Below are 20921 nucleotides of genomic sequence, written 5' to 3' on the forward strand. Positions count from 1 at the left end.
CGCGTCAACAAGCCGAAAGCAAGCGACAACATACATAAACACACACTGACACACATTCATAAACCTACCAACAACAATTGTGCAATATATATGGCTGCGTGCGTATGTATGTATGCATAGATATTAAGCACTAAGAAAAGCGCTGCCGTCCAGCGGTGGAAGAATCGCACAATATGCGAAAAATTAATGAGGCAAATAGTTAAACGCGCTGCAAACTGTACTTGCGCATACATACATACATATGTACATACATACATACATACAGGCATATATTGAAGCATACATATGTGCGTCCATGTAAGTGGCCATATATGAATGTCAACAAACGGCAAAGAGCGCGCAGAACGTGCTGCATACCCTCCCGCCACTGCGCCTTGCGGCGCTGTTGGAAAAGTGTAAAAGGCCACCACCGCCACTCGAGTAAGTGCCACTCACCGTTTCATTTTTCCTGACTTACATTGGTATTTTATATATCTGCACACATATGTTCACACATACATACATACATGACATGCATGCTCATTCATATAAGCATAAGTATGTAAATTTTTTTTGTTTGTTTTTGTGAGTGGCGTGTGGGTGGGAGTGTCCACTGTTTATGCCAACTCAACTTCAGCTTTGGCCAGACAGCTTCAGCTTTTGCGAGTGCAAACGTCTCGCAATAGAATACCGCAAAAAGACGAAGCAGTATTTTGAAAAAAGAAAAAACAAAAACAGCAACAACAACAATTCTAACGACTAACGAATGCACGCGCGCTTACCAAATCACCAGCGAAACGAACCATGAACTTTAAGTGCCCTAAGCAGTCAATACTCCGTTCGACCAGTCTCTACCAATCGACCGCTCAAGCGCAGTCGCGGACTCGACAAAGACTCGCAAAAAAGAATTTCGAACGCAAAAATGTGGCTTATAATTAATTATGCGAAATTCTCAGCCTCCAAAGGTTCAATAACTGTTTGAAGAAATTTGTGTGTTTGCTTCCTGTGCTGTATGTGTGTATGTATATATATATGTATGTATGTGTGTGTGTGTAGATATGTAGCTAGGTATTCTCAACTAAGTATCCATATATATCTACAAGTATTTTTTTAGATTCATATTATTGATGTAGCGCCCAAACAGAGGCGCATAAAAATCGCACACCCACGTTACAGTTACGATGTCACAGTTTTAGCGCGAAAAAAAATGACTCCAAAAAATTAAGATTGTCAACAAAGCCCAAAGCCTTTAAACGACTAAAACACAAATAGGCTACTAACACAAACAATCTATGATTTGATGATTTCGTAAATGTCCATATTTAATTTGAATTATTTGTTTTTCAGAGTCAATACCCCTTGATTGTTTTTACTACGCAATTTTTGCGATTATTTTTAGTATTAGCTGTCAAAATGAAAATATTAAGCCTGGAAATGTTATATTTAGCATTTTGCATGTAAACAGCTTGAAATTGGAGATTGTTTTGATACCTTATATATATATATATTTTTTTTTTAATTTTTTTTGAATTTAAGCAACTTTTGAGCACAAATTTATACTTGCTTTGTATAATATTAGGTGGTTTAGAATTAATCATCCTGTCGGAAGAATTACAATTTTTGCAAATGGCGTCGCACTTCAATCATATTCGACACTTGCGAACCAGACACAGCTTCAGTGTACACACAGACAAGCGATGGAGCGTGTAAAGGTCAAAATAAAGATTTCCATCACTCAAACTATTTTTTTGTTTTTATTTTGTAAAAAAAATATATTCACAAACAAAATTGGATGACTAATTTTGTGCCACCTTGTATATATAATGTATATACCTATATATTTTTTTAATTTCCAATTTTATTGCAATCTGTTTTAAATTTAAACAATAACTAATTTACATAACTTAAGCTAATAAAGCGATCTTGAAGTGCGCGAGATAGATGAAGTCCAAGTTAACCTACAGAATTTGCTCACCCCATGGTCTAGAAATAGCATACTGAAGCATGAAGTAAGAGGCATGACATTTTATTATTATTATTTATTTATTTATTATATATATATAATTGGCGCGTACACCCTTTTTGGGTGTTTAGCCGGGCTCCTCCTCCTATTTGTGGTGTGCGTCTTGATGTTGTTCCCCAAATGGAGGGACCTACAGTTTCAAGCCGGCAGATATTATATATTTTTATGAGGAGCCTTTTCATGGCAGAAATACACTCGGAGGTTTGCCATTGCCTGCCGAGGGGCGACCGCTATTAGAGAGATTGGAACCAACGTTCTATCTGTGAATTCCGAATGGTAATCACGCACCAACCCATTCGGCTACGGCGGTCGCCGTTTATTTATTTATTACTATTATTATTTTTTGCTTTTGTTTATATGAATGAAGATGTGTGCCCCTTTTGAAGCGCGGTACGTAGGTGTTTGGCTGAATTATGGCCCTGGGAAGTGCGTTGGGGTGGCTCTACAAACGACTGATGTATTTGTCACTGAATCGTTTTGTCTCTTCCTGTATTGAAGATATCCTCGTTTTGTTCCGTATTAGCTCGTTGCTGGAGTAAATCGAGTCTCCAGTGATTAATCGCAGTGTCTTTGCCTGAAACCTCTCTATGATGTCAATGTCCGTTTCCGTCTCCACTCCCCATACTTGGATGGCGTAAGTCCAAATGGCTTTAATTGCGGCTTTGTACAGAAGAAGTTCGTTTTTTAGAGACAGCAGTGAGCTTCTTCCCATAAGCCATTGCGCCACCTTGTATGTGGTACAAAAAGAAGTTATTAGCTGAAATCACCAAGTGCGATTTCTAAACAAAAAATTGTTTATTCTAATCCCTTAGTTATATTTGGTGAATTAATTTTTAAATTTAAGCCTTTAATGCATAAATTAATAAAGCGTTGAAAAAAAAATTGTTTCACTATAGAAATAACTTTATTTACTTATCAATAAGACATTTTAAGGGGCTAGGGCCCGAAACAATGACGATTTTCAATATTTTGTTTTTTGCTAGTCAGAAAAACGCGTTTAAAGTTTGAAAAGCACTTTACATTGGGTACAAATTCTCTGAAACGCCTTTTTAAATTTGCGTGTAACTTCGAAAATATTCATCGGAACGATATTGAATTTTCTGTGTGCATTCTTAAATATATGTACATTAAGAAAATAAAATAAAAGCAAACCCGATTTTTTTTAAATATAACCCCTTAAGCTTTTTACCAGCAAAAATTCTCTTATCTTTTACAATGCGTTCAAACAAATTACAGGTAGTCTGAAAGATTGAAAATAGATGATTGGAAATATTGTAATTGCTCACATTAGTCTTGTTTTTTGTTGGTTTTAATTTCCTTATAATTATTTTTTTTTTGGTTTATTTAATTTAATTTGTTTTTGGTTTTATCTTATTTTTTTAGTTTACTTTAATTTATTTTATTTTAGTTAACGGTTTTTTATTTTATTTTATTTGTTTTATTTCATTTAATTTTTTTTAATTTAATTTGTTTTTTATTTAGCTTTTTTTAGTTTTCTTTAATTTATTTTATTTTATTTGTTTTATTTCATTTAGTTTAATTTTTTTTTATTAAATTTTTTATTTAAATTAATTCGTTTTTATATTGTAGTTTTATCTTATTTTTCTAGTTTACTTTAATTTATTTTATTTTAGTTTACGGATTTTTATTGTATTTTATTTGTTTCATTTCATTTATTTTTGTAATGTAATTTGTTTTTTTTTTATTTTAACTTGTTTTTAGTTTTCTTTATTTTTTTTTTTTTGTTAACGGTTTTTGGTTTTATTTTGTTTGTTTTAATTCATATATTTTTCTTTTGTTTATTTGATTACATTTTTTTAAATTTAATTTAATTCGTTTTTGTTTTTATCTTATTTTTTATTAGCTTACTTTAATTTATTTTAATTTAGTTTACGGTTTTTTATTATATTTTATTTTATTTGTTTTATTTTATTTAATTTTTTTAATATAATTTGTTTTTTTATTTATCTTGTTTTTAGTTTTCTTTAATTTTTTTTTAGTTTACGGTATTTGGTTTTATTTTATTTGTTTTATTTCATTTAATTTTTTTTTTTGTTGTTTTAATATTTTTTTTTATTTAGTTTAATCTTTTTTTGGGTTTTATCTTATTTTTTTAGTTTACTTTAATTTATTTTATTTTAGTTTACTTTATTTTTTTTTTTAATTTTATTTTATTTTTTTTTTATTTTTTTTTTATTTTATTTTATTTCATTTTATTTTCTTTTAGTTTAATTTATTTCTTTTACTTAATTAATTTATTTTTATTTTCGACTCGATTCTACTTAACATTCAGCAATCTCGCTCCATGTTGTTCGTCCTAATGCAATTCTGTTATAAATGCATCGATTTCCTCGAGAAAAATTTATATTCACCAGTGCAACATAATTTACGCAAATGCTTTCAAATGTCTTGCGTGACTAAAGCCGTACTTATTTGCGTCAAACCAAACCCGCATACCAATCAACAGATCAGCAGCTTACAGTGAAGCACAATAAAATGCACACAGCTGCCGCCGGGCTAACATCTACCAATCAGCAGCCAACTCTCGCGTTAGTGCCAGTGACCACGAAGAATCGCAGCTGCAACACTAATAGGCAGGCGGCGATATTGGTCTTACGTGTTGCATTCCCTTTGGTCATAAATTGTCACCACATTGAGAGTTTGTGCCTGCATATATTAGTGTGTATGGATGTGCTAACAGCTGCTACCGTCGCTCTAGCACGCATCCTTACACTGTCTACCTACAACAGACCCCGCACCATTGCAACGCTATTTACCGTATGCCTCTATGAGTGTTTCTATTTGTATTTCCCGATACAAAACAAAAACAAAAAAACAACGAAAAACCTTCATTATTAAGACTGCTTAGTGCCAGAGCACGCCTCACTCAACTCATCATTCCGAACACGCAAGCGAGCAGGCAGTCGATTTTGTTATTGCGCGCCGATGTTGCTTCTATTGTGTGGTGTTCTATCAATGAATGGATGTCGGCGCCAGAGCTACTAAAACCGGGCGGCTGGCTACTCACGCCCAAGTCGATGCGTCCAGACAAAACGTACACATCCGTTTGAGCGCTGCTTGTTTTTCTGGCCGTCTGTCTCTCTGCTGCTGCTAGTCTGGCAAGCTGAACTGGACACTACTTGCAAACATAAGCGCAGTTATTTGTGTTGCGCACGAGGGTCGCTATTGATATTTTGTGATTAAAGAAGGCACTTTGTTGCCACAGAAGTTTTTTTTTGTCAGAAGGAAGACTTATAATAAAACACTGCAGTTGGGAGGCAGCATAAATCTTTGAGTTCCTTAATTCGTAGGACAACAGCAAATTTAGGACACCCCTTTACAAAATGCAACACCTGAATGGGGCAAAGAAATTGGATGGACAGTACTGGATTGGACTACACAGTAGATAATGTGCTTTCGAAACCACGAAATATTAAAGTAGTGGCCCTCGTATGCATGCCTTGTGTGTGCCTAGCAAATGCGGCAATTCGATGCCGTGAACTTGATTTGGAACGTGTTAGGTGGATTGTGGCATAATAACTAAGTATTTATGCCCGTATTCTATCAATTCATGCGTACAGTATTGTGCAAAATGTAAGAAGTTTTCGTCGAAATAGGATATATTGAACACAGAGATATGTCGAGTGTAGTATGTTTCCTAAACTGAAAAAATGCAAGGAAGGATTACAAAATGACTACTCTTCTATTCCAAATTCCAATTATATTGATTTTTTTTTTTTTTGAGAATTTCTAGTAAATCGATAATAAAAACTGACTCGATAATAAGAACTAAATCGATAATAAAAATGTTTCTATAATAAAAGAATTGTTCGATAAAAAATTATCGATAATATAAAATTACTCTATAAAAAATAAATCAATAGATGTGGATAATCGATTAAATGACAGTTTTGTTATGAGAAAAAATTCACGATAAAGAATTGTCGATAAAAGGTTGAATCGATAATGAAAAAGTTTAATCGATAATGAAGAAGTTTTATCGATAATAAAGTTTAATCGATAATAAAAAGGTAAATCAATGATAAAACAGTTATATCGAACAGTTATAAGAACTAAATCGATAAATAAAATGTATCCATAATCAAATACATAATTATTCCATAAAACATTATCGATAATATAAAATTACTCGATAAAAAATAAATGAATAAAAATTTATAATCGATTAAAAGACAGTTTTACTGTGAGAAAAAATTTACGATAAAGAATTGTCGATAAAAAAGTTGAATCGATAATCAAAAAGTTTAATCGATAATAAAAAATGTGAATCGATAACAAGAGAGTTAAGAGTTAAATCGATAACAAAAGAGTTAAATTGATAATTAAAGCTTACTCGATAGTAAGAACTGGATCCATAACTAAAATGTATCTATAATAAAAATATTATTCGAAAAAAAAATATCGATACAAAATTACTCGATAATAAATAAATCGATAAGAATTTATCGATTTATCGATTAAACGACGTCGTTATGACAGAATACCAGATGTTGGTTGGTTGCTTGGTAGATGGGTTGATTCATCCAGAATCCTACTAGCGCTTCCGCCTCTACCAGAGTCGGAACCTTGTTATTAATTTTTTTTTATTTCGTTTGTGCTGCACAAAGTTATCCGCCAACCCTATTTAAGGGGTTAAATGGGTTTTGTTGGTTCAAAATATCGATATATTTTTTTTTTTGCTTATTAATTTCTACAACTTCTCAGGAATATTATCCAAAAATTTCAAGTCGATCCGAATAATAAAATCGGAGATACAGCCTTTGGAATGTGTGCGCTCTAAGCCACTTTTATTGTTACTCAAAACTTTAAACGCGTTTTTCTCGGAACCGTGTTTTCAAAGTCCGTTGTCAAATGTTCTCGAAAACTACTCAACCGATTTTGATGAAATTTTACACAGGTGTTCGAAATACAATTTACTCGTGCTTGAACGAAGGATTTTGTTTTTTTTTTTTCAATTACAACTATTTAAAAAAAAAACAAAATGTCAAGCAAATTTGACCGAAATTCTAAGTTTTTTGCAAAAATGTCTGCCAAAATTCCAATTTTTACTTTTTTTCTTTCCTTCGTTCAAGCACGAGTTCATGGTCTTAACTAAAGCACTTATTTTTGTTTTTTCATTTTTGATGAGCCTGTCAGGAGTTATGCTGACAACGCGGACGCACCTTTTTTTTCGAGGGGTCACCGGAAATGACGTCACAATGGAGGAGTTTTAATTTTTTTTTTTTTTGGAAATTTCAGAAACTATTCTTTAAATATGTATGTATCTATAAGACAGAAAAAAGTTTGAATTAAATAAATAATTTTTTACATAAAAAAAAAAAAAAAATACTGAAAATAGGCCTCTTTTTACCTGACGAAACCCATGTAACCCCTTAAGCCTACTTATTTTTAAATTTAAGTTTTTGTTATTGTACATAGATTTTAGTTTTACCAAATTAAAAAAAAAAACTTTGTATTTAAACTTTTGCTACTAAAAATTTTTTTAAAATACAAATATATTTTCATATTTTCTTTAAAGTCTCTCCAAAAGACTATTTTTTCATATTATTACAGTTTTAAATTTTCACTAACCTCTAAGTGCCGCTATTTGTATCACTACTGTTGTATGCACAAAAAGTCACTCATATCGCTTTTTCAAACTTTACTCTAATATTTCATAGCAAACTACACAACTTTTTTTGTTGCTATTCGTGTGGTGTATGCCGGAAGCAAGCCGTTGCTCTGGCTTTTATTATTGACATGAACTCCTTGCAGTTGGGCTAAACGCATACACACACTCGTGCATACAAACAAATGTTTTTATTATTTCTTCAACGTCACTGTGACAATTGCGTTGCGTGGCACATTACTATGCGTCATACGCCAAGTGTCATTCTGCTTGTTGTTCTTCTTACTCTTATTGTTGTTGTTGTTTTTATTACTGTCATCAAGCTACCACTTAATGCCGTAAGTGTACGCGACAAAACGTGAAAAATGTCCGCAAGTCTTTCACACTTTTACAATAAAGTCTACAATTTATGCCGCATACACCCATACGCACACACATAATATACATACGTGCATTTGTGCATATTTGAGTATTAACTTCCACTGCAACACTGCCTAACATCGCCACTAAGTCCACAAATAAATGCAACATTGACATTTAAACCAAATCGTCCGGCAAAATGAATTGTGTCTGTTCTTATGTTGTTTGTCTGTTTGTCTGTCTGTCTATCCACCCATCCAAAACTGGACTATGCTGTCTGGTGACTTCTGTCACTCGTCATGCGCCCCCAGACCGTTACCAAATTAAACATGGATGTGTGTGTGTACATGCATTTGCTCTCATTGCAAGAATTTCATTAATGAAGTATTTTGCGCGGCGGTTACCTAACCACTCAACTCAACGGTTCTTTGAAACCGGTGCTCGGTATTTAGCTGTTTACTTCATTCTTTTCACTATTTAATTTTTTATTATTTAATTAAATTGCACCGTTATTAAGCACAACAAATCATTTCTAGTTAAGTGTGAAGATTAGGCTAATTTAATGTGCTAAGTACTTTGAGTGCCTCGAACAAAAGTTAATGAATATAGAGTGTACCGAGGTATGGCTATTAAAAACTGACGCTGTAAATTTACTTAGTTAATTTTGATTTCTTACATATTCGTTTTTACTTAGTACCACCCCTCGCGCAACGCTTTGTGCGTCTCATCCATTGTTCAGAAAAATGCTTGAAGTTTTGCTCGGCCAACTGCTTCAAAACAAACGGTTGCCGTTACGCCAGATTCAACGAACTCAAACCTTGTTCTCTTAAATGCTGACTTCCCCTTAGACAACACTTAACAGTCGCACGGCGCACTATCGTACGAATAAAGCGGTTGGCCTCATACCAAGGATGATAGATTACTAGGTTTCGCCATCAGCTATAGTGAAAAACAAAATGTACGAGTAACTTCGGCTGCCACATCATCGAGTACTTGGCAGCAGAATTCTGCCCGCTCATTTCACACGTATTCCCACACTCGTCCAATCAGTCGGTGTAGTAGACGGAGACGAAGAACCTTGATTTTTTTTTTCATATATCACCAACACAATCTCAGTTTCTTCATACAGAAGTCGCTCTCATGAACCCTATCACATCAGCCAATCGGCTGATTCTATCAAATTCGCGGAGAGCCGGTTAACGGTCTGATCTTGCACACTGGATTGCTGCACTTGACTAGAAACCTTTTGCCACACAATGCGGTGTCAGCCAGTGCATTATCTTGCTCTATTCTTCTCTTTACATTTTTTTGGAGAAACAAAAACAAAACACGCTCATGCTAACGAAGGCTTTTACTATACTGATTTGTTTACAGAACAAAACAAGGCGAATCTCTTAAAGGTGGTATTGGTAAATCAGATGATTTGTTTTTTTGTCCATGTAGCTGTCAGAACAGAATAAAATAAGGCAAATTAATTTTTTGTTTTTTATTTCGCAAATATTGTTGTTGGTCTAGTGCCACCACCTTCAATATGCGCTTTGGAACAAAAGGTATTGCATTCGAAAGAGAAGGTTTCGTGCTAAACAGCTGGCGTTTGACTTATGCGTACTTCCTCTAAAACAATGCCGGTCTCGTTATTCTATCGAATTTTTTTTCTCTACATATTCATGCCCTCGGATATATGTAACTGTGCCTGTACATAGGTTAAATGAATAAAATTTTGATCTTAATATATATTTTTTTTCATCCTTTCTCTTTTTTTATTGACTATAGGCTTTAATTGTATAAATCTAGGCTCAAAGAGCCGTAATGATAATAATCAATAATTATAATAATGTTTGTCATGCTAGACTTTTCTTGAACTTTGTATGAGAATATAATTTTTAGTATATTGAGAGCCGTATAAATCGAAGTTTCAAACTTTTTACCAAATTTAAAAAAAAATGCTTCATGCATCATCATCAGATTTTCTAACTTTTTACTCAGAATTTTAATTTTTTTTCTGGCATGCAATTGTATATATCATTTAGTTCAAGTACAAGTATGAATTTGCTGAAAGTTCCCATTGATTTTTACTTATTTTTTCTGTTGACAGTCTCTGCATTTTCACTCCTTCAAGCTTTCAAACGTTGTATGTACGTATAGGTATGTGCAAGACCGTCAGTAAGAAAATATATTAAAAATCAACGTTAAACGTATACTTTATTGCACTAGAATTAAATTGGCTATAAAACTACCTACCGGTTCGACAATACAATACGATAAAAATTTGATGAATTTATTTTATTAAGCTTGAAACCTTAAAATATGTTGCTTTTGTTGTAGTATGGACCATATTTTTTATACAAAATTAATAGAAAACAACTGACATCAAAAGCATTGCAAAAATTAACTAAGTTAAAATTTTTTTGCATTACATGCAGTGAAATCTACTCAAGTAAAATCACATGTCTCTTGATAATGAAGTTTTTCTTTTTATTGGTTTTTCTGTTACCATTTAACGAGAAATTAGCTGTCAAAATAGATATAAATTTCTTATACGTGAAATATGCGTAAATTTTCTCTCTTTAATAATAATATATTAATAATTTCACGACAAAGTTGTGCTCTGTTCACGCTGTGAAAAAGCTCGCAACATGTTGCTAGCAACATTTCAATTCACCGCTGTTTCAGTTTGCTGACGCTGTAACCGAATGGTTTGGTGCGTGACTAGCATTCGGGAGTGCGTAGGTTCGAATCTCCGTGCATGAAACAGCAAAATGATAAAAACAGTTTTTTTAATAGCGGTCGCTCCGCAGCAGGCAATGCCAAGCCTCCGAGTCTATTTCTGACATGAAAAAGTTCCTCATAAAAAACCATTTGCCGTTCGAAAAAAACTGTAAGTTCCTCCATTTGTGGAAAAACATCAAGACGCACACCAGAAATAGGAGAAGGAACTCTTCCAAACATCCAAAAAAGGTGTACGCGCCAATTTTTGTATACATATATTTTATTTAAACACACTTTTCTTGCTAAAATTTGCCAATTACTTCTGGGGTAGTGCTTATAAATTTGACGCTTCTTCTCATTTGACAATCAATGTTGCTAGCAACATTTCACGGCAAGCCAAATGCATGTTGCTGGTTAAATTTCGCGGATGTAAACTTAATATAGTACTTTCCTTAAGAGTAAGGTGGGAGTAAGAGTAAGGTGGGATCAAATAGTCGTATGCTCAAATGAGAGTAAAAGCGCATGCTCGATTAATGAAAATAGCAGACGAAAAAAATATAACTATGCAAAATTTGAAACAGCGTGTCCTTCTTGGCATGCACTGGCCGTCTGTCATTTAAACAATTTTTAACTGTCGGCTCAAAATGGGCCGGTATCTGTCCCTTAACCAAGAAAATGAAATGGTTTGAAAAAATTATCATAAATAAATTATAGTACAAAGCTTGTATAACCTGCCTATCTATTTGTCTTGTTAGTTAAAAAAAAAAATTGATATATAATATATATTAATTTTTAGTATTTTCCCATTTTTAATATTTCTCATTTTCCCAATTTTCCTTCTCTTTTTCTACAGAGGCAAATTCGCTGCTGTACGCCGCGCAATACACAAAAATTCCGGTGTACATTTTGCTGCTAAATTTCTAAAACGACGCCGACGCGCTCAATCCTCAGACAAGGAGATCAAACATGAGATCGCTGTACTGATGCTCTGTGATGGCGCCGACAACATTGTCAAATTGAATGCGGTGCACGAGTCACGCTCCGATACGGCGTTGCTGCTGGAACTGTAAGCGTTAAGCAAATTGAAAGCCTTTTGAAAAGCCACCTATTCTAATTATGCAATTTACTCTCTCTTCCAGGGCAACCGGTGGTGAGCTACAAACATTTCTAGACAATGAGGAGTGCCTCAGTGAGGCACATGCCCGCTATTGCATGCGTGAAGTACTTAAAGCACTGCAGTTCCTGCACAAACGTTCGATTGCACATCTCGATCTGAAGCCACAAAATATTTTGCTCACTGGTGAGCACATCGAAGGTGCGTATCTTTTAGTGCACACTGTGTGCACATTGCAATTGTTTATGAAATTGTTGTTATACTATTTAATTTTGTTCTTCTGCTTGTTTTGTATTTGCAGACGGCTTGAAGTTGTGCGATTTTGGCATCTCTCGCGTCGTCGCCGAGGGCACAAATGTGCGTGAGATTGTCGGCACACCGGATTACGTGGCACCCGAGGTGTTGCAATACGAGCCGCTCTCATTGTTGACGGACATTTGGTCGGTGGGCGTGTTGGCGTATGTACTACTGTCCGGTTTCTCGCCTTTCGGCGGCGAGACAAAACAGGAAACGTTCCTCAACATTTCGCAATGTGCGCTGACATTTCCGGACAAACTGTTTGGCGGAGTGTCCGCTGCGGCAATTGATTTTATACGTCGCGCTTTGCGAATAAAGCCAAAGTAAGTGGATGTTGTTGTACAGTGGTTTGGAGGTGTGAAGTTGGTTGGTAGCGAAATCGCCAAAAATAGTGAGATGTGGATGTGGAGACTATCTAAGCTTGCAAAATATTTTTGATTGATTTTTTTTATTTTTTATTGTAATTCGTAAAGCCCTAATGTTATTATTTGTGTAAATTAAACATCTCTAAATATTTTAAAGTTATGGAAATCCCGTTTTTGAGTGAAGCACTTGCGAATTAAAACAATTGAAAAATCAGCATACCCTCGCTATTTCTGGCTCTTCTATCGCGCCATTGTGAACCTCAAACTAGTCCTTTTTGCATCAGCATTAAAAATTTATTGATCAATTTTTTTTTGCTCTACAGTGATCGCATGAATGCTGCAGGATGTCTCGAGCACATTTGGTTGAAAGACGAATGCTCAATCGATAGACAAATCCTCACAGACATCGCCAAACCAACGACAGTCAACTCAGCAACAGCTGCAGCCGACGAAGATGTCGATGATGATGACGACGACGACGACGAGGAGGATGAGGTAGAAGAGGAAGAGGATGTGGATGAGGTGAGAGCGGATGAAGCTGAACATGAAAACGAAATGTCGCATGATGACGGCGATGAAGACGAAGAAGTCAACATTAGCATTGATTCCAGCCAGCTGAATGGCACAAATGGCAGCAAAATGGAATCATCCGATGCGGAGGAAGTGGAGGAAGCACCACAACCAATCAAGCCTGTGGTCATCACTAATGGCAAGGCTGCATACAACAACAGCAATAGCAACAACAGCAATGGCTATGGCAAATATAATGGCCGAAGTGCCACTAATACCAGCTCAACAACAAATAACGCCACGCGCCACAATAGCAGCACCCACTCCACCTATGCCACCGGTGCTGGCAATGCTTCGAGATACAGCAATGGCACAAAATTCGCTTCAAGCGCCAATACAACAACAACACAAAGAGCCACCGCAATTGTGACGGTGCCCGCAATGCGTGCCACAACCATACCGTTGCAGTACAACGGCGGCCATCATCACTATCAGCAGCAGCAGCAGCAACAACAACAGCACCAATTTGCACAGCAAAAGCATCACCAACAGCATCTACAGATACCTGCACGCCGGCATTCATCCTCAGACTCCAATAAGGAGAACACTTTTCTGGCTACCAAGAAAATAACGCCGACCGCAACGGCTGGTGTTGCTGGTGGTGTGGTGAAGAAGCCACTTTCGGCTACAGCAACAACAACAATTGTAATTGGAGGCAGCGAAATGGGCGGCACTTCAGCGACGACAGGAGTTGCTGCATCTGCTAATATGGTTGCCACATTCACCCTACCCAGTGGTTATAACCACGCCAACAGCAGCAGCAGCAGCGGCAGCAGCAACGTCAACAGCCACAATAGTGCCAACAACGAAAAATATATAACCACTACAACAGCGCATTGCCTCTTCCCCGACGCACCCACAACACCGAAAGTTATACGCAAAGCTCCCAACGCGGAGGCATCGCCCACTTCGGTGAAGGCACTGGTGAAAAAGTTTCAACTGGAAGGTGGCAACACAAGTCCGCACGGCGTGGAGAAGCACGCAACAACAACAACCACACATCTGAAAGAGGCACAATCAACAAATCAGCAGACACAGCATGCAAATGCAACTTCACCGCAAATAAATGGTGGATCTAGCATTGGTGGCGGCGCAGGTATTGGTAGCAAGAAATCGCCGCACAGTAATGGCAACGCCAAGAAATCTGATGCGTTGAGAAAATATGGTGACAGCAGCAGCAACATTGGTCATGTCGTAGCCAATGGACGACGCGCTTCTGAGCCAACAAATACCGTGACGCACGTAATGGTAGCGCATAATCGCAGCGGCAGCGGTGGCGGCAGTCTGCCAACCAGCTACAAATCGACTTGTGTGCTCTGTCTCAGCTGCGGCAGCAAGGCGACAACGAACAGCGCCGCGAACGGATGCAGGCATTCAGTGGACGCCAGCGGCAAGCTCAGCAAAGCAAGCAACGGGAACAGCAACAGCACTGCCACTAAGAGTAGTAAAATCGCTAATAGCAACAGCAACGCCAACGCCACTGCCAGTGGCACTGCCATCAGCACAGCAACAGCCATCGTTAATGGCAGCAGCAGCAGCAGCAGCAGCAGCAACGGCAGCAGCAACGGCAGCACCTCATCGACGTCGACAACTACTGCTTTATTGCTGGGCAATCATCAGCAGCAGCTGCACCATCATCACCACTTAAATAGCGTACACCATCATCCGCACCACCACCACCACCATCACCATCACATGCATGTGGCGGCGAAGAGTGCTGCAGCCAACAATTTGAGTTTGGATCAGGGTATTATTTGTTAGCTAAGGGCCAGCCGGGCGCGTAGGAATGCCAGAAATTTCTTTAACCGATTTCTTTGTTGTATGTAGTATTGCGTGGATGCTGTGTAAGCGGCTGGCCAACACAAATGCAGGCTATGCAGCCTAGCCGCTTGCTGGCGTTGGGTTTTCTGGTTGTGGCGTGGAGTTGTTGAGGAGCAGCGAGCGCATAGTTTTTCCTACTCTTTGCTTAAACTCAATTTTTTCTTGTTAAAATAATGCATAAAAAGTGATTAAAAAAAATCTATATATTTAAATAAGTATTGTTGTAAAAATATGCGTTCCAAACTCTGTCACACACACACACCGCTACACCACTTTGACTGAACGCCCCCCAGCAGCACACGCATGCGCGCTTACTAAATGACTATTGATGGCGCGTGATTTGCACACGACGCTGCTTAATGTACGAGTAGTTAAGTGTTATAACTTTACAGCTAATTTTATTTAAATTAATGTGAAATAGTTGCAAAACTTGTAGCGTGAAATGGATAAGTTGAAATTGAATTAGTTGATTAGTTCAATGATGGATGCATGGGATGGCGCGATAGGCATCGTAGTTGTACAAAACTTGCGACATGTGTACACGCATAGGTACATACATAAATGTTTCCGAACAAATGTTTAGCTACAATGCGCGCATACTTAGCGGAATCGTAAATAAATGTTCCCTTAAGTAAATTTGAATTTGAAAAGTTGAAAGGTTTTCTTCAATTTATGTTTTGCTTTCGCTTTTTGTTGCTTTTTATTTTCACTTTTATGCTTTTCTTTGTTTGAAGCAACACTGTGACTGTTTGTTTCCTTAGCTTCTGCTTGATTCTTACGCATTCAGTCGTTTGCGTCATTGGGTTTTCACCCCACGCGCGCTTTCAACTTACTTCTCTTAATTTATTTATTTAGTTCATTTACTTTATTATGCTTACACTTTTTTTATAAATATATAAATGAAAATATATCTCTTTAAGTTGGTTTAGTTTTATGAAGCCTTTATTTTTTATGATAATTCCATATCGAAACACAATTAATTTTTGCATAGAATAAAAAATTGTACGTTAAAATTGAATTGAATTGAATTGAATTTGTGAATTGTGAACAAAGAAATGCCCAAACTTCTAGTTTTAATGCAAACATAAAGTAGGCAGAATTTAGAAGAAATGTGCATTGCAAAGCAAATCCAAGTCCGCGCTGCTGCTCTTAATTAATTAAGTTTTAGTGAATTAGTTAATATAGAAATGTATTGTAGTTGTATTGGCTGTTAAGGCTTCAAATTGTTGGTGTCGCTGCCGTTGGCTGTCTTATGTGCTGCTCTGCCAAGCAGCTGCGCTTAGTTGAGATTTATATGCGATTTATGCGATTTATTTGATTTCTGTATTTTTTATTACTCTCTTTTTTTTGGTTTGTTTTTGTTTGTTGCAGCATCTGCTGTGTATGATTTAAGTTTTTCACTTATATTTTTAATATAATTACCATATCTTCTATGTACTTTTTCTGCGTAGTAGCAGAAGTGGTTAACTTTACAAGATGAAAATCTGAATATGAAATGATTTACCTACCTTTACTTGTAGTTAAAAGCGGCATTATTGAAATAAATAATTACGTACATATCTACAGGCATGCAAATTTGCGCCGATCGTAGACAAATAGTTACTAATTAATTGATTTATGATAATTGATAATAACTGAAATTGAATTGAAATGAAAATGATTTGTGGTTTACTTTCTGTCAACACATCAACACATAAACGAATAAAAGAAATCCATTATATTTGGTAATGCATTATGAAATATTGTTTGTTTTCATTTCGTTTGTACTCGTTTTTTTCGAAGGGTAAGAGTTTTTTAATTTATTTTATTTTATTTTTGTTCTTTTGGTTTTTTTGAAGGGTAGCATTTTTTAGATCTTCGCTTTATTTAATTTTTTTTTGTTTCGGAGAGTAGCATTTTTAGATCTTCACTTTATGTGACATTTTTTTAATTGTCTTTTTTTTATTCATTTATTTTTATTTTTTTTTATTAACTTTTTATTAATTTATTTGGTTTTGTTTTTAAGGGTAGAATTTTTTAGATCTTCACTTCATTTAAGGCCGGCGGGCCAATTAGATGTCCTAAATTCAGTAGTTTTCGCGAAGCGTTGTAGGATGAGAAAAAAAACAATTAGCCAAATGAAGTTTTGGGGATAGTTTAATATATATTTGAACTAATATAAAAAAAAAAATTTGTACAATCTCCAACAATATATTGTAAGCCGAGTTATCAATAGATTCCCAGAGCGCCTTGCCACTGAAGTATCCAACTTCTGTACAAGATACAACTTGCAATTTTCATCTGAAAACAAAAAAAAAAAGATTGTTAATTTTGATGTAATTATCTTCGATGTGAACTAAGAAAATTGGGAGAAACACGTAAAATTCGAATTTTTGGCGAAGGTAATATAGAAAAAAAAAGTGGTTTTTCAAGGAAAAAAAAACTCTTCAACTGGGTAAAAAGTCGCTTAAAAAAAGTTTTTGGATGTTTTTTTTAGTTCACATAGAAGAGAAAACAATACTGAAGATAACGCATTTTGAATGAAATGGATAGCTCGTTTAGTTTTTTTGCAATCGTGTACATAAATTAGGTAAAATCGTGAAAATGAAAAGCCGAGAAAACGCGCTTCAAAGTCAATGGCCAATGGGCGGAGCACTACAACAATAAGCGCACGGTTGCTCGACGCCGCACTACGCTCGGCTCTGTAACTCTGCAAATACTTGGAATTTAACTCTGAAAATTTGTGTCTCATGTTCTTGAATATCTAAGCTATTGATTTCAGGAAAAAAAAAATCGATTTTTTTGACCTTTTAATTGGCCCGCCGTCCTTAACATTCTTTGTTTTGTTTATTTTTTTTTATTATTTTATTAATTTATTTTTTTTTTTTTTTAAATTTGTTTATTTTTTAGATCTTCACTTTGTTAAACTTTCTTTTTATTTTTTATTTTATATTTTTATTTATCATTTTTGTGTTTTGTTTTTTTTTTTGGTAGAATATTTTAGATCTTCACTTTATTTAATATTTTTAAATTGTTTTTTATTATTTATTTATTTTTTATTTTATTTTTTTTTTTCGAAGGGAGGCATTTTTTAGATCTTCACTTTATTTCACATTTTTTATTTTTTTATTTATTTTTTATTTATTTGTTTTTTTTTTTTTGTTTTCTTGAAGGGTATCATTTTTTAGATCTTCACTTCATTTAAAATTTTTATTTTTTATTTATTTATGTATCTTTTGATTTTTTTTCGAAGAATATCATTTTTAGATCTTCACTTTATAACATATTTTAAGTTTTTTTATTATTTTTTTTTTCTTAATTTTTTATTTTTTTTTTTGTTCTCTTGAAGGATAGCTATTTTTTAGATCTTCACTTTATTTAATATTTTTATATTTTTTTTAATTTCGTTTATTTCATTTTTTTAAATTTTTTTTAATTTCTTTTATTTAATTTTTTTTTCGATGAGGAGCATTTTTTAGATCGGCACTTTATTTAATCTTTTTTTATTTATTATTTTTTTTTTTATTTATTATTTTTTTTTTTTATTTATTTATTTTTTTTTTGTGTCGAAGGGTTACATTTTTTTAGAACTCACTTTTCTAATTTTTTTATTATATTAGTTTTTTTTTTGTTTTAGCTTAGCATTTTCCTTATTTCTTTAAAACCTTTGGATGGACACCCGGATCGAGGATCCTTTTTAAAAGGTTATTAAAAGTCGTTAGAAAATTTAATTTTGAACCGGGAAGCTCAAGTCGTTAGCTATAATAGAAATATCTTAAATTCGATTAAGAAATATGCTAAAAATGAAAAAGCCAGTCTGGCCAGACCCGGATGCCTAAAGGAGGACTAAAATTTCCATTTATTTATTTATTTATTTTTTTTTTTTTTTTTGAAGGGCCATTTGTTTTATTTTAGATCTTCACTTTATTTAACTTTTATTAATTTTTTTTGCACTAAGAGAGTGTTTAAGTTGCAGGGCTTTTGCATTTGGAAACACTTTTCTGTAACTTCTGACTAAATCCTGGCGGGATAAACAATTTTTTGTATCTGTAGCGTGCCCAATGACCGTTGTTTGCGTTGGTAGTCGGCCCATATGACCAACTCACTTAGACCTTACAGGTCCGTTGTTATACCACTGTGCGACACAGGACACTTCGACTTAAAAGATCTTTTGTGTCCATCCTGGAAAACTACTTTGAGATTGATTTTCATGAGAGCAAAATTGTTTGATTCTATCTATAGCTTACTGTTCAGTATGTATTTATTAAATATACGAGGGTGACCTTTTTATATTATTTTCGAAGCACCTTTGCCACTCAGAAGTGGAGATGCCACCACCAAAACGAGCTTTTTAAAGATTTCGACAGATTCTTCAGGCGTTGAAAAACGTTAATCGCGCATTTAATTTTTGTTGTTCAGACATAAAAAGAAATTAGAAGCAAAACGCAATAGGCGCCAAATCAGGGCTATAAGGCGGATTAATTCGATCTATTGAGTGCTCAAAAACTTGCTGAAGGATGATTCGTCTGCGGCGTTTAGTTTTCCTCAATTCACCGAAAACTTCTGGCAAACAGAAGATGGTTGTGTACCACTCAGTTACGACATGACCAGATTTTCCGAAAAAATTTGCGGCCATTTGCTATCAGCAAAGTAATTGTTTTAGTGTGAAATGTCACCTTGACAACGAGCATAAACTTTAAATTGTTTGATCGATACTTTATGAGATATCGACGATGACACTACAGCCATCTACCAAGAAAATAGTGTATTTCTTTCCCCCAAATTAGTTAATAACCAAGAAGTGCAAGCATAAAACACGAAGGATACCCTCAATACTTTCGATTTGTTTTGTCTAAAATATATTTGCTAACATTCACCACTTTAATCACAATTTTTATTTAAATTTAGAGCTTTTACTCAATTGGCTAATTTTAATTCGTGTTTATTTTTACTTTGCGATCAGCTGTTTTTCTCACTTGCAAATTCTTTACTTGTTTTTTTTTTTATTCGATAAAAACTGGCAGCTTCCCCTCAATATGGAATGTCATTTTGCTCTCTCACTTTCCCCTACTTTGTATTGTAAGTTTTTTGGATACATGAACACCTGACTTGATAATTATTTGCTTCATGAACAAATCTAATGTCTCACCATAAATTAAATTTCTGACACATCAGGGCGTTTTTTTAGGTTACAACTCTAGACTTCGAATATTTCTCACTAATAATGTACGATATTCCTAAAATCTTTTACGATGTGAGTTATATATAATAAATGTACTACTTTTACTCTCGCGTTACTCAATGTGTGTATAAGTGAATGTAATTTTGTTGTTGGACAGCTCTGCACGTTTTAGTTTGTAATGTGGTGAAACTGTAAGAAGTTAAATGTTGTGCGACGAATTTGGAAAAAAATGGTGTTCATTACTTTTAATGTAAAAAATATTAAAGAAATATACTACCATAGATAAATAAAATATGCGCTAGCAAATAAATACAATATTAAGAAGAAGCAGAAAAAGTATGTGTAGCTAGAAGTCAGTAGTTAAAGTATTATGAGAATTAATCCGAATATAAAGTAGTATAAAGGTTTTTGTTGTAGCATGAACTGATTTATATAGAGGAAAGTGGTATGTTTATAATTTTGCAACAGGGTGTATGTGAGAAGAAATCGTAGGGTACGAATTAATAGGGTTTAGGACAAATTCTGGTGGTGGAGGTGTTGCCTGAGTGACACAGCCGAGACCCAATTCACACAAAAGATGCCATTTTGATACACAACTAGTAGAACCACTTTTTTTTTTTTAGTAGAGCCAACTTAATTTGACTACGAATCTGCCCAAGTCGCATATTTTCTTTTCTGCAATTTCTTTCAAGTTAACCATCGGTGATCTCCCCCAGCATTCTATGTCGTAGAGCACCCAGACTTGGGCACACACACAGATTGTGAAAGGCTGATTCCTTAGATTCTTCCTGATTGCAGCTTCTACAACTACAAGGTGAAGTCCGAAATAAACAAGACTAAGCTCAAATAGAAACGACAGGAGCTTTGTTCTGATAACTTCGAGTTTATTTATT

At 34.8% G+C, this 20921-nt stretch overlaps 1 protein-coding gene across 1 annotated transcript in view; it reads left to right on the forward strand.

Annotated features, from left to right (window-relative positions):
- LOC128856612 (death-associated protein kinase related) overlaps positions 1 to 16607 on the forward strand; it is a gene marked incomplete at its 5' end in the record, with an annotated part of 35047 nt that extends 18440 nt beyond the window's left edge. The window contains 4 exons of the mRNA XM_054091922.1: positions 11554 to 11766; positions 11840 to 12015; positions 12116 to 12434; positions 12800 to 16607. Coding sequence (XP_053947897.1) covers positions 11554 to 11766; positions 11840 to 12015; positions 12116 to 12434; positions 12800 to 14807 — 2716 coding nt within the window. The remainder of the gene's footprint in view (positions 1 to 11553; positions 11767 to 11839; positions 12016 to 12115; positions 12435 to 12799) is intronic.
- Positions 16608 to 20921: the final 4314 nt, after the last annotated feature.

Source organism: Anastrepha ludens, chromosome 3, assembly GCF_028408465.1.
Source record: "Anastrepha ludens isolate Willacy chromosome 3, idAnaLude1.1, whole genome shotgun sequence".
Lineage (NCBI taxonomy): Eukaryota > Metazoa > Arthropoda > Insecta > Diptera > Tephritidae > Anastrepha > Anastrepha ludens.